Source organism: Panicum virgatum, chromosome 8K (genome assembly GCF_016808335.1).
Source record: "Panicum virgatum strain AP13 chromosome 8K, P.virgatum_v5, whole genome shotgun sequence".
Taxonomy (NCBI): domain Eukaryota; kingdom Viridiplantae; phylum Streptophyta; class Magnoliopsida; order Poales; family Poaceae; genus Panicum; species Panicum virgatum.
This window is the reverse complement of record NC_053143.1, coordinates 13319413-13335019: the sequence shown is the minus strand read 5'-3', so window position 1 is coordinate 13335019 and position 15607 is coordinate 13319413. Positions and strand designations below refer to the sequence as shown.

General features: G+C 42.0%; 1 protein-coding gene across 1 annotated transcript; it reads left to right on the top strand.

Annotated features, from left to right (window-relative positions):
• The first annotated feature begins 11798 nt into the window (after positions 1-11798).
• Positions 11799-13913, top strand: LOC120646177 (probable protein phosphatase 2C 74). Its single transcript, XM_039922868.1, has 3 exons — positions 11799-12357; positions 12621-12852; positions 13045-13913. The coding sequence occupies exons 1-3, from the start codon at positions 11869-11871 to the stop codon at positions 13620-13622; spliced, it is 1299 nt and encodes a 432-aa protein (XP_039778802.1). The 5' UTR covers positions 11799-11868; the 3' UTR covers positions 13623-13913.
• Positions 13914-15607: the final 1694 nt, after the last annotated feature.

The following is a 15607-nucleotide window of genomic DNA, read 5'->3' as shown; positions in this document are numbered from 1 at the left end:
GAACACGTACTCGAGCTTTTTCACCATCTCCCCGGGCATCCTTGCACGTATCAGCGACTGGGCCAGTTCGTTGCGAATTTTCATATGCGTCTTTTTTAACGTCCCGCCTCTCCGAGGCCGGGCCCGCTTACATCTGGCTGCTTTATAGGACATGGACTGTCCTCACAGATCAACACTAGTCCTTTCTGCACACTTTGTCCTCACTCGTGCGCACCCGGGAAGAACTTCCCGGTCGGTCACCCATCCCCAAATTTCTCCGGGTCAATCACGCTTAACCTCGGAGTTCTTTGTAAACTAGCTTCCGGAAAAAAAATTGCAACTTGTTAATATAAATATCCTATTAATCCTATTAAATCATGTGCTGGGGTGTCACACTTTTCTCCCTCTAACATCACACTTTTCTCCCTCTAACATGCGTAGCGTACATGCGTAGCGTAGCCTGGATGAGAAGGCAGCACAAACCTGTCGCGATCACGACGCAGACCCGGGCGTCGTACGAAGCAGGCAAAGCCACGAGCGAGACCACGTCAGATCAGCCAGCCAGCACAAGCCTTGTCAGGTCTTGTGTTGTTCGAGTCGCCTGCGTCGTCTGCCTGCAGCTGGTGAGATGATGGCCGGGTACGTACGAACGTAGGCGGTCACAGAAATTGACCTGCACAAACAGATTGGAATCTGGAGTTGGGATGTCGGTACCTGCAGTCACCAGTCTTGGATAAGGGTAAATCGTTTCAAGTTCCGATCAGTTGACTTTTGATTATGTATGTGCGGTGCCTGCAGCTTCGACCTCCGACGCAGGGTTTAGCGGTTAGAATAGCTCCTTGCGTCGCATAATGCTAGGGGTCGGTTTCTTTCTACGATACGCTTGATCCATGCCTGCTCTCGAAATTTTAGTAAGAACGACATCGCGAGGATTTGAACCTTGGTTGCTTATTTTATGACCACATGGGTTCTCATTCCCCTCACCCTAATAATTTTATTCCCCCTTATAATGTTCATAAGCACTTATATTTTTACGAAAAAAACCCAACTTACATTCTCGAACTATAAAAAATTTGATTTTCAACTTTCAACTAAAAACTGGATAACGAGGGCAATCGAACTGCCAAAGCTGAACAAATTTAACCTTTTAGGTGGTTTCAAAGGTGGTTTTGTATTTCTTAAAAAAAGAAAAAAAAAATCAAGTTAGATTTGAAAAATCAAAACTAATTCATTAAATAAAAAAATATAAAACTAGTACTAAATTTTTTTCTAAAAGTGTACCCATCTTTTGTTGATCTATTTGAATTTTATTTATTTAAACATAATATGCATAAATAACATAAAACAAATACTAGAAATATGAAAAGTTGAATCCAAATAGCTGACAAGTAAAGCGCCAATGGATAGGTTATATATTTAAAAAATGTTGGCACCCGTTTAATTGTTTATTTAAATATATTACTTATAAATTTGAAATTTATACTAGAATACTGTTGATTTTTCATAAAATAAAAACTCCTTTTAAGCCGCTCAAAGGGCCAAATTTGTCCAGTTTTAACAGTTGGATAGCCTCTACTATCCGGATTTCTAATTGAAGGTTGAAAATCAAATTTTTATGATAGTTCGAAGTGTAAATGAGATTTTCCCCATTTTTCTATCATCCTATTATATCTATGAGTACCCTATTTCACTACAAGAGCATTTGATATGTAAAATTGTAGAAACAACTCCTGTAACATAGTTGTAGACGCAAAAGTCGGATGGTGATCATTCCGTAGCAGAACACGCTAAGACTTGGAGATTTGCTTCACTCCATTGCAGGTTCTATTCTTGAGGTTTGTAGTGTGCGAGTTAATTTGACATATAATTGATAAAGAAATAAAATATATCAGTAAACAAAAAGGAACATATCAGCTAGGATTCCGAAGAATTCCAACATAGTATCTGCTAAGAGATTCGATACTCAAGAGAATCTCATCAGCAAATATTTCCTTACAACATTACAAGCAAGCCATCGGCTAAAGAAGCAGATTTGAATTCTAAGTGAAGTTAAGAGTAAACATTTTTTTAACACTATGTAAAAAAGGTCCAAAAGTGACAGGCAATAAAAGCCAATAGTGACGGACATCGCGTCCATCACTCTTATCACGTCGCTAATGACAAATCATAGGCGACGGATGCTTGCCCCTCACCTATGACTAACATAAGTGACGGACTGTAAAAGTAGTCCGTCACAATGGTCGTCACCCATAGTATAGGAATACCCACAGCCCGTCACTTTTGATGGTTATAAGTGACGGACCAACTTGTCACCCGTCACCTATAACAAAGTCATTGGTGACGTGCCATATCTTTGTCCGTTACCAATGTGAATTTATAAAACAAAAAAAATAAAAAAATAACGCATTGTATTGATTATTACAAATATCAATTGTACATATAAATGTAGCTTCTGGCTACTTCATCTATTTACACAAATGTCAATATATACACACAATTAGCTTCTGGCTACTTAATCTAATCCTACACAGTAATGACATTAAGTAGATTCGATGCTCAAGAGACTCTCATCAGCAAATATTTCCTTACAAAATTACAAGCAAACCATCGGCTAAAAGAAGCAGATTTGAATTGTAAGTAAAGTTAAGAATAAACATTTTTTAAAGAGGTGAATCTAACTGATCATACTTAATCTAGCTTCATCATCATAGGATCAGACCTAACCGAAACAACAATGATGGAGGGGTGATAAATAAAATAAAATTAATCTATAAACTAATTATAAAAAAGAATAAACTTAGCAGAACTTATTAAAGCGTCATGAATAGAGATTAATCAGCGACTGATGCAGCTTAAATAGATTGTTTATCGTTTATTACTTATGAATGCCGCAAAAGGAAAGTAAACAATAAGACCTTAGAAAGATAAAGCTGATAGAAGCCTGATCGAGGTGAGATAATTTGTGAAACCTATTAAGAACAAGTAAGAGATCGAATGATGCAGCTTTATAGGAATAGATATCTGATAAATAGATTCAAACAAAAAAGATGCGCAATAAGGTGAAATCTAAAGTACTCGATAAATAGTGATGTTTACAGGCAAACCAAAGATGCAACCCTGCTTATTGAAGAATTCATCGAGTGACAGAAATCACGTTGCTTTTACTTCTAGGATTTTGGCAATTACTAGCTGAGAAAAGTTGTATTGATTGCATGTGTCTTTTACAAGCTCTTCCTGCGACTATTTATACCCTGAACTACAGATTCCTAATTAATTACGACACATTACAGACTTTGACGAAAAATAGAAAAACACCACTATATTTACAAAACCCTGAAAGAATCGGACTCCGCAAAATCTTCTGCTGACGTCATAGTGCTTGTCCTATACACACTGTTGCTTTTTGTCGTCTTTGATTTTAGCCCTTCCATCAGCTTTGATCAAAACTCTTCATCAGTTCCCTTTTCTTCCTGCTGACTTCCATAATTATATTTTGAAAAGCATGATGTGAACGATAGTATGTTGATTGTTGTTTTTGCAACTCGAGCAATTAATATGTTTCCCCGAAAGATTCCTGATATTGATGACGTCACCACTAGCTAGCATCCCGCTGTCAACGAGCATGACATCCGCCGCTGAAAAGCATAGCACAGTTAATTGCTATAATATATTTAGGAAAATGGGAGTACCTTGTTAAGTCGAGGATTTAACCTCGATGGATAGGTTTCACCACAAGAAACATAATCCACACAGCTACGCTCAACTCGCACTCAAGCAATCATTGTACATGTGTTTGTCTAATGAGAGAGTCTATCCAAAACGTGAACTTGTTTCTAACTCCAGTTTTGATGTTTGCTTTGTTAAACTACCATGGAAGGTGACAAAGAGGGTCTGGCATTGTTGCTTTTGCAATTTCTTTATTTTCCAGAGACCTCCATATAATAAGGCAATGTAATTCTTCCAAGTTCAATACATTTCTGGCCCTGAGTACTCCATTCCATTCGAGTAGTTCTTTTCCTCTAGAAGACAAGGTACCAGTTCAAAAATGTCCCGTCCATCCATCCTATACTATGATCATAGAACTGACAGCGATGTTTTTGAATTTGTATATATATGGCTCAGTCGTCCCTGCAGGCCCAACCATGAAGATTACTTTTGGTCATATTTTGTTGTTTTAACGTCTGCAATATTGTTCAGCTGTGACTCAGTATGTGATTAAAGGAGCATATGCCAAGCAATGTCCAGTATATACTCCCTCCATCCAGTTTTGATTGATACATTTTAAAAATTCAAATGTTCAAAAATAATAGCTATATTTGCTATTGGCATGGGCTGTGACAATAAATAGCACTAGTGCCATATGGGCTGTTGATCTTGATAAGCACACTGGTGCCCTTGGTCATTGTGCCATATGGAAATATATCTATCAAAGCTGGATGGAGGGAGTAGTAGGTAAAGTGGTAAACACATGAGTACTTTTATATTTGACTTCTCAGAGCGTGGGAAGTATGTATATGTTCTATCCACAAAATGAGCATTTTGTTTGAAACAGCAAATAATCAAAGAGTACTTTGGCCAACGCTTCACTTTCAAATACAAAATACTTTCTAGAATGTATGCATTAAAAATATATGGTGTCTTTGTCTCAATATATACAAAACTGTAAATCTACGAATGGAAGTTATGTCTCTGAGCAGTCCCTTGCAGGCAACAATGACTTTTTCCTAGCCCAAATTTAATTGAACTATTATTTCTCATTACTACTTTTGGCGACTACGTATTTAATTTAATTTTCCTCCTTCTGGCCTGAACAAATTAGTTGACGCCGCCGACAATGCAATACTATGTACAGTATAAAATAAAAAAATCTTTTATACTACATGGCTTGTGAATATAAATAAGCTCAACAGATTATTTGAATACAAAAAACCTCCCCATTGAGACCCCCTTCATGGCATGCATATATTAATGGCAGTTACTACTAATTGTTACTTTCTTCTAGAACACGACCATTATTAGCTCTGCCGTCCTTGTCTTAATACAGAAGTAAATCCAACAGCCGCTTGGTTTGATCGAGTTGGTACGGCTTTACACAGTCCCTGCTGGCCCAACCAACCAAGAAGACTTTTTCCTTGCCTAAATTGAACCTTTCTTTCCTTACCGTTTCTGGATATAGTATGTATTTTTAGTTTTCTGAGACCTGTAAATTGTACACTTGTCTCCTTCCAGTCACAATCTAACAACAAGCAGCTAGAGGATCATGCAACTCAACATTGTTTTTTAATTTATATGAATTCTTAAAGAGCTACATATATTTGAGTCAGACTGTCAAAAAGTAGTTAGAACCAGTTTGCTTCGGTAGAAACTAGGTACTGTGCTAACTAAAAGAGGAGTTTTAACATTCCTTATATAGATTTAAAGTAATCACTATACCACAGCCAAAATATAGCGACTACATTATGGTCGCTATAAGTCACTATAGCGACCGACCATCGGTCGGCATAAAACTATGCCGACACTAACTATTAGCCGGTAAAAGTGGCGTCGGTATAAATCTATACCGACTGACACATTTTTACCGACCGACCGTCCGACGCCCCATGAAAGAAATACCGACCAACTATCCGACAGCAACTATTCCCATGAGCAAACATATATTTTATTCCACATATATATTTATAATTATTCTATTAACAGTTGAATCAGGTGATAAATCCAACATTGGAACATTCATACCGATTCACTGAAAGTAAGCATATAACATTAATACTAAATTATCCATAATTCCATATACATGAGGTAGCTAGCTATAAGCTAGTCCAATTGCACACTACAGCCATACAAAGCTAGCTAGCTCATAGGCATCAGGTCTGCATCTATATGAGCAGAAACATCCATCATTTCTAACCAAAAGCCATCAAGTTTGCATATGAGTAAGCCATTAGCATTTCCACATCTACCATTACAGGTCAAACTATCACACTTCACTACAGCCATTAAGCTTGTGCAAAATATTCATCTGCAGGAGCTCCAAAACAAAATAAACACAAAATCTTGATGTGATCTTCGAACTTGTAAATAGCTTCAAGCATCCTTCCTAGTTCTTAGCATTTCTTTCAGCACTACCTGAAAGTGAGTATAGCATGTAATCAGTAGCAGTTTTCAGCAAAGTATGAAAAAAAAGAAATAACATACAACCATTCGAAATGTAGTTACTGTTATATTAGTGGATATAAGAGGACCAAGTGATCTTAATTTTTACCATTGTGAGCAAAACCTAACTAAGCATACTAGTGTAGTTCCTTATGTACACACTACACAAGCTTGCTATATGCTTAGTCATTAGAGCAGCACATAACTATGTTTGCAGAATTCTCATACTATTTTGACAAAGATAAGCTAATTGCCATGCATATTACTCTATGCAGATCACTTGCTTTCAAAATTTATGAATTCACATGTCACAAGAAGAGATGCAGCGCATATTGCTCTATGTTATTTGTTGAAAGTAAAATTAAGACTAAATACTTGCAGTACCCAAGGAGGATTTTGATGCCTTGGTAACCTTCAATTAAGATACACATCATTAGTTAGAAACTTGGCCAATCACCATTGAAGCAAAAGACATAAACAACAAAAAGTTTAGGTTACCTTTTTATATGGCCATGCAATTGCCATCATAAGAGCATCACCCATATTGTTCATCTCAGCATGAGGAAGAGGCAGAATCGCATCCCTTTTCAGCACTAAACTAACAATAACTTCACAATATTGCTTTCTAGGTAGTGCTGAACCCTCAGGAAGTGCATCATTAAGTAGATCTAATAGCAGATTAAAAGATCTATCAGTCCATCCTCCAAGGAGTTTGAGGTGCAAAAGTCTAACGAGGAAACGAAGTTGTGTATATTTCTTGCAATTAGGGTACAACTCTTTGCTATTCTCATCTACCAACTTTTGAATGGCAAGTAGCTCAACACAAGGTTCCAAAACAGAACTGTTGTCCTCAAAATCTCCTCTATCATCTAAACCAGCAGCTAAGTCTCTAAGCATACCAGATATGTCACCATCCTCATTACAGTTCTCCATAAGCTCAGCATCATCAAAATTCCCATGATTCCCAGATGGGGTAGGTTCTCCATGTAAATTCCATATTGTAGACCCCTCTAGAAACCCATCACATATCAAGTGCTCACGTACATCACTTGCCTCTCTCCAAAATGAGTTCACACACTTTTTACAAGGGCATAATATCTTGCTGCCTACTGCTGAATTTTTAAATGCAAAAGCTAGAAACTTGTTCACACTTCGCAAATATGCCTTGCTGTGCCTACATGTAATTCTTTTTGTTAAATGTCATGTTAACTACAAAACACTTGAACTTGTAAAATAATTAGGTTGTACCTAGCGTCACTGTTAATCCATATTTTATCCATGACGAGATCAAGCTGATTGTAGAGTATGTCTTTTCATAGAGAGTACAACCACAACATATCAGCATCTTAAAATAAGGCGGCGGACAGTAAGGCATACGAACTAGAAAAACAGATCGAAACATACCACTACAAAAGCTCCTTCACTTGAATACTTCTCGACTAGGTGGCTGGTTGTTGTCAATATTGAAGATGTGCTCAGAGTTCCAAATGCAGCCTCATGATTGACCAAGATGTCTGTTGCCTGCACCAATAAAAATATTAATTCCAACAGCAAGATTTAGAAAACACACAGAAAAAATGAAGATGCAAATGATTCATGTCCAGACCTGGTTGATGGCCTTGTTGTGTGTCACGAGAGAAGCTGGCGGTGACAAGCTAAGGATGGGCTTGGTCTTCTGGCCCGGAAAATCAGCAAGCTAGCTGCCCCAGACAGCAGCCGCCCGGCGGCCTCAGACCTGCGCCGCTGTGCGGGGGTAGGGGGTGGTCGCAACACCCTCTGGGCGCTCGATCCAGAGGAGTGGGGGTTGTGGCCATGAGGGCCGCACCCTCTGGGCGCCGGATCCAGAGGATGGGGGTCACGGCCGTGAGGGCCGCACGAACCTCGGCGCGCCGAGTGGTGGTCGCATCCTCGGCCCCCGCTTGCAGTGTCGCGCCTGCAGCAAGGCGCCGCGCGCGGAGGCCTTCAGGGGACGGCGGCGGGGGTGGCTGGAGCGGCTCGTGGAGGCAGATGACGGCGGGGGGGGGGGGGGGGGGGTGGTGCGCGGCGGCTGCAGATGATGGCGGCGTGGAGGTGGCGCGGCGCGCGGTGGCCTGCAAGGGACGGCGGTGCGTGGAGAGGCTGCAGAGGACGGCGGTGGGGGTGGCTACTCGATCTGGCACTGCAATTGGATTTGGCGGAGGTGGGATTGGATTTGGGGGAGGCGGACAGCCGGGCACGCGCGCGATTTGGGGGAAAATCGCGACTGGCGTGGGCGGCGGCGCCAAAAAAGGGGTGAACAGATTGGTTTGGGGAGCTAGGGTTTGATAGAGACTGACAAGTGGGCCTTTGCAAATTGTGTGGGCGGGAGATTATTTAGCTGAGGGCGCCCAACAGGTGAATCTTTTATGCTGACCGATGATTAGATGTAAATACTTTAGTTTGCCGACACACAGTTGGTCGCTAAAGCTAAATTGATATACCGACCAATCCTCGCTCGGCAAAACGTGAAATACCGACCAATGGTTCGACGAAAAATTATACCGACCAATAGTTTGTCGGTAATTTTCTATTTATAACGTCAGATGTCTGACGCTATATTGTTGTTGTGGTATAGTGAATAGTGGAAACCATGATAGCTTGCATCTCTAGCTATATTCAGTTTCTATATGCATATCTAAACGTGATTGAAGGTTGATTCATATTCATATAGCATGGGTTGATCAATATTTTCTACTTCACATTTAATTCTCCTTCGAACTTGTACTTCTAACTTACTCCCTCCATCCAAAAAAACAAGTCATTCTAGAAAATTGAAGATAGATTAATATGGAGGTAAAATGACTTTGTTTACTCCTATTTATTAGCTATATTTGGTACTAATTAGCTGTTGTATGCACATGCACCTCCCAAATAGAGGGTAAAACGACCTGTTTTCTTTACAGATTTTAAATTGTATAATGTCTTATTTTTTAGGGGACGGAGGGAGTACCACATATAACACACATGTTATAAAATCTGTATCTTTGTTTTCAAATTAACCTAGTGTATCTTACTATTATTAATTAGAGGCTCCTTCGAAGCCTCCACATGAAGCCACCTTGGATCCTAGGTGGACACTCCAAATAAATAAAGAAATTTTATAAATTCTTAAAAAAATCAGAAACATCCGGCCATCAATCTGACAACTATAATCATAATAGTCATTGGACCTGTTATCTTTCCTAATAAATTACCCACATCTACCATTATAAAAATAGACTAAAATAACACCCTAAATATTTGTGTAAATTGCCCACCTCCATTGTTATAAAAACCCTAAAGTAACCCCCAAATATTTGTGTAAATTACCCACCTATGCTATTATAAAAATAATGCAAATAACCACCAAAATTTTGTATATAAAATAACCCATAAATCTGAATCTAAATTATATAGTTATAATAAAATATTAAAGTGTACCAATATAAAATTATAAATTACTATAGCTATCATTATTAATATAGTATTTATATAAAAAATACTATCCATGATATGTGTCACCATGTATGATGAAAGAGATAAAAATACCAATTCAAAAAAAAATGGTTCAGTTAAATATATATCAAACGCACATGGAGATGTGATGAAAAATAAAATCTATTGCAACTAAATAATGATAAGTATATATTTTAGAATATATATTAGAATATTTAATATATGAAAGAGGGTATAAGATAGATAATTATAATTATTAGCTGTCAGCCTAATTTTTATAGTAATTCTAATTAGCCCGAGCTGGAGCATGGGTTGATAGAGTACTTTTCTAAATTAAGAAAAAGCATAGAAAAATTGAAAATATGTTATTTTAAAATATATATTCTCTTCTTTTCTTCGATGAAAAATATGTGCATGTTAACATTTATATTTATAAGGAAAATATGCTCATTTGTTGCTATAGTCGAAAACCCCCTTTCATTGTAAATTATTGTGTGACCATCCCTTGCTGTTGTGTCATTGACGCAAGAGCTCATCATGGGGCGGGCCTACTATGTATTCATAGGTATTCACTTGAATACCCAAAAATTTTGGCAAAAGAATTTATATACATAGTATATAACATGTATATATTTATCAAAAAATAGAAAATACGAGCATCTCTATAGTAATTCTTCAATCCTAGTCTCCAGCTCTCTATATCCTTATGTAGAGGGTCATTCTGAAAATTACTTCTCCATGTATTCTCGTATCCCCACAACAGATCTTTTATACCGGGTATCCTATTGTTTGAACCTTGACATATTAGAAAATATGACCCGCAAATTTGAAGGATGAAGGTCTAAGATCCTATTCTAAAATGGCAATTATTTGGGATAGGGTGTGGATTTTTGTTCTCGTCTAAGATATGAGAAGGGAGAGAGATGATTTAAGATGTTGCTATATACCTTGAGAGATTATTTTTAGAGAACTGTTGGAGGGATATTTTCACTAAAAATTATAAATTCGTAATTAGAATAGCCTCTAGGGTGCCTCTTCAAGATGATATAACATCACAAAATAGGCTTTGCAATCTTGTATTGCCTCTTAGGCTCACATGGCCCACTTCCCCACCTCTAGACCCAGCCGTGACGGCGACCCCGCACCGACCCTAGGTCCCCAGCCTCATCATTTCCGCTTCTAGCCAATGGCAGCGAACCCTAGCGGCGCAACAGGTGACAGTTGCAGGCCTACGATGAGACGCGAGCGTCTTACGCATCGCACAGCGGCGGCCAAATATTTTTTTTCATCCTTTGAAAATATTGGATACTCAAATCCCTAATCCTGGGCACGTCAAGCAGTACCCTAGATATGCCATCGCTAAGCTAGGCGCGTCATACGACCAATGCGAACTGGAAAATGAATGATGGTATATGTCCTAGACCCTACGACAGAGGTAGAGGTCAAGCTCGTGGGTGGCGGCTGATTATTTTTGATGAGTTTGGAAACGAATTTTGTTGTACTTTTATGTTCTCCTTGAATTCGATTCTGTTTAGATTACTATATTGCTGTCCATTCTCGTTATATATGCTTTGGAACCACTCATCGATAATATAAGTTAGGTCAAATAAAAGTTTTAATAAAAACATTACATGCTATAGCACGGTGCCCGTGCATTTTCTTTTTGCTGGTTTTCCAGATCTACACAAGATCATCAACTTTGTGCTAGTTCACTCCTTGTACAGGCCGTACTGTGACTACGCGAGGCATAGTTGTTCGACTTTTGATCATGATTCTGGTTGATTTGTTCCAGCTCCGACTTAGGATTCTGATTGATTTGTCCAGATTCCGATTAGAATTTCAATTAATGGATGAAAGAATGATTGCATGCTTTATAAATAGTAGAGATAAAGATAAAGATATATTACTGTTTTTTATGAAAAAGATACTGTACCAGTGTACCTTAAAAAGATGGTGCAATTGTAATTTTCCGATTGGTCAGATAATTATGACCCGGCACGGTACAAGACGTGCGGGCCGTCCGGATTAAGTAAACGAAAATCCCCGGTAGCAATATTAAAAACACAGCCCAGATGATCTGGTCACTGCATTGACCGGTCAGCGTCAGTGACCCAGCAAGCAAGCACCCCCTTCCTCTCCACTTCTCCTCCGTATAAAACCATGGGAAACTCCAGCTCCTGCCTCTCATCGTCTCCCTCACTCCAAACAATCGATCAGCTGCAAAACAAGTTTGACCATCTAGCCTCACAACATCTTGCTCTCCGGCAGGCGTTTCCGGTGACGATGCTGCACACCACCGTCCGCCTCTTCTGCTCCGTCGTCGCCGCCTTGGCGCGCCTCGTGCGCGAGCTCCGCATTAGGGCCGCGATGTCGTCTCCCGTCGGCCTTATAGCCACCGCGCCGCTGCCGCTGCGCAGGAAGACGAAGCTCCTGGCCGCGCTCGCGCCGCCGCAGCCGCCCGTGGTTGCCCGTCCGGCGGAGGCATGCGACGCCGTCGTCAGTGGAGCCGGGGCGGTGGTAGATCAGCCGCAGCAGCAGTCTGAGAGCAAGAGGAAGAAGATGACCGCGTGGTCGGCGAGGGGGCGGCCCTCGAGGCTCGTCGTACCAGTGGCGGATGACGCCGGCTGGGGCGCGGCCGCCGCGGCGGCGAAGGAGGCCGACGTGGAGGTCGAGGGCGACGGGTTCTGGGTGGCGAGTAGGGCTGGGCCGAGGCATGCCATGGAGGACGCCTACTCAGTGGTCACTCACAAAAATGGTGGTGATTCCCAGCTGGTAAGGTTCATTTTTTTTCTTTTTGGAAACCTCATGAATTCTCGAGCACTGAGTCGCTTTCAGTTTTGCGATCCTAAACCCTAAACACATAAACAAATGCAAGGGATCACTTGTTTACTGATGATGTTCTGATCGGAACATTACTACATTAATTAAGCACACATAAATTAATCTCGATGCGGTTTGACTTTTGACCGAGTTAGTTACCCCAATGCAAGCACTCAAGTAGCAATAATAATCATTTTCCCAACTTGTTACCGCAGGCATTCTACGGTGTCTTCGACGGCCACGGCGGCCGCGCGGCCGTGGACTTCGTCTCCCAGCGCCTCGGTGAGAACGTCGTCTCCGCGGTGCTCGCCGCGGGGTCGGCGGCCCGCGACGAAGCATCGTCGGAGGACGACGACGCCATCTCGGCGGCGATCCGGGCCGCCTACTTGGCCACCGACAGCGAGCTCCTCACACAACATCAGGTCCGTGTGCGTACCACGACAGTGACTCCTATTGCACATTGCCGGTTCCTTCGTCCGTTTACCGGGTCTACCCACTTTCCTCCGACGTTGAACTCGTCAAAAGGGTCTCTTTTGTTCGTTGCTCCAACATGTTTTTTTGATGCCTATCTGATCGCGACGAGCGGTCGACGTCGAACAAGTATTCCCCTAGCGTTGCCGGAAAAACAAGAATGATGTTTTGAAATGAAAAAGAATGATTTTTTTGAGATTATAATTAACGGCTGGTTTGATCTTTGGACGCAGCAGGATGCGAGCGGCGGCGCGTGCGCGGCGACGGCGCTGGTGAGCGGCGGCGGCCTGTACGTGGCGCACCTGGGCGACTGCCGCGCGGTGCTGAGCCGCGGCGGCGGCGCGGCGGCCGCGCTGACGGCCGACCACACGTGCGCGGCGGAGGGCGAGAGGGCGCGCATCGAGCGCGGCGGCGGCTTTGTGAGCCGCAGCGGCAGCGGCGTGTGGCGGGTGCAGGGCAGCCTGGCCGTGTCGCGGGCGTTCGGCGACGCCGGCCTGAAGCGGTGGGTGCTCGCCGAGCCGGCGGTGGCCAGGGTGCCCCTGCGCGCCGGCGAGTTCCTCGTCGTCGCGTCCGACGGGCTCTGGGACAAGGTGGGCAACCAGGAGGCCGTCGACGTCGTCGCGAGGGGCCGGACCGCGGCGGCCGTGGCGCGTTCCTGCGCGGAGCTCGTGGACATGGCGCGGCGCAGGGGGAGCAGGGACGACATCACCGTCATGGTCATCGACCTCGAGAGGTTCGTGAGATAGTAGAAGTGACGGAGCTGATGGAGAGGCACTAACTGACAGATCGAGCTTGGCTAGCAAATTTAAGCTGATGGAGATTAAACGGAGCAGCTTATTGATTGATTAATATTGTAAATATGCGGCATCATATCCAGAGCAAATGTAAACATTTTTTTTTGTGTCCCTCTATGTAAGTATACACGTAGGAGCTAGGAATGCATGCAGTGTTTGGAGGGTACAGAAATTAGGAAGACACTTTTTGGCAGGTAATTGTTGCTTTGGGTCGAATTCAAGGAATGGCGGTTGCTTGGTGTACAGATAACTCATTTGAATTTAATCTCTCGCTCAGACGGCAGGAAAGGTTTTATTTGTGCTGAACTTTGAAAATGTTGCAAACACTAAATCGGACAGGAAATTGAATATTGCTCCTGTGTCTCTCAGCATTTTATTTCTCTGCTACTTTCCAAACCTGTCACACTCTCTCGATCTGTTCAACTGTTGCTCCGATATTTAAATTTCCTCAGCAAATACCTTACTCCAAATTTCTACAGAGCAAGAGCCACTTCCTCTCGTTGACTTTCGATGCTCTCTCCATTTCAAAATAGAGAAATTTTACAATAATTGAAAAAAATGAGAGCCATCCATCTGATAAAATTGTACGGTGGTGAAGGTAGCATGAAGTATCTGGAAGTATCTGGTGGTACAAAATGTGGGACCAAGTAAAAAAATGGGACCGAATACTAATTTAATTTAATTTAATTTAATTTTTTATAGATCAACGGCTAGAAAAAATTCTAAGGGAAAAGTACCCGAAAGTACTTTACAATTATTATAACAGAGCTCTTTAAAATATACTTATAATTAATCTACTAGGGGAGACTCAAATTACTATTTTTCAGGTGCATGAAAATTATTGAATAATTTTGAGGTCATGGTTTTCAATAAAAAAAAACGTCTGCAGCATTAACGCCGGACTTGTAACCCTATGTTTCATGTTTCGTTAATCTACGACATCAATCGAAAAGCAAATTTTCAGCATCGGAGAACAATTTCTGTAACATCAGTGAATAACATCTGAACACTGAATAAGTCGAATGAAACAATCCAAAATTTCAGACGACACCTGAATGGCAGGTGTGCTCCAATTAATTAAGGTGCAAAACCATGTCCGACGACATCATCAAGACTTGAACGAGAGCGTCGCTGTCGTCATGTTTCAGCATCGAACAATCCGCCAGGAATTTATTTGTACTTGCATGTATTCACAAAACCTGAAAAAACAGACGGCGTCGTCGTACGTTCGAGGTACGACGAAGCAAGCAAAACCAGGCAGGACTGCGTCAGCCGCTTCCGGATCAAAATAGTACTACTACTCCTTGGTTTGGCTTTGGCACGACAAGTCTTCTGTTGTTTGAGTCGCCACCATCTGCATATAAGCACATATATGCAGATGAGGGCAGGGCGGTCGACACAAAGAGCGAGGACGGGCCAAGTGCAGAGTGTCAGCGGTCACGACGGTGGGGGCAGAGCAAGGCGGCGGCGAACTCATGGCGATCCAGCGAGGGGCAAGGCAGGGCGGTTGTACTGTGCGGGCGGATTGGCCAGGGCCGTGGAGTTTGGGGGGAGAAGGAGGGCGAAATTACTACATTATCCTTCCGCACATCAAATTAAATAAATTAATTATTTAGGGGAGGCACCAAGAGGCACAAGGAGGCACTACCAACTATTATTCGCACCTATCTTGTGACTTGCGACAATGTTCGGCGGCCTCTCGACTGTTCCGCAATTTTTTTCTTTATTTTTTGGGAACAACACCATTTAGTACCGATCGGTATTATGACCAGTACTAAATGACCCCTTAGTTCCGGGCATTTTGACTGGTACTAAATGGCGTGACATTTAGCAACGACCAATCGGTACCAGGCGGAAACCAGTTCTAACCGGGGTTTTCTGACCGGTACTAATGCACAATTCTCTAGCTGTGATATGAAACTCTCCTAACACGCCGT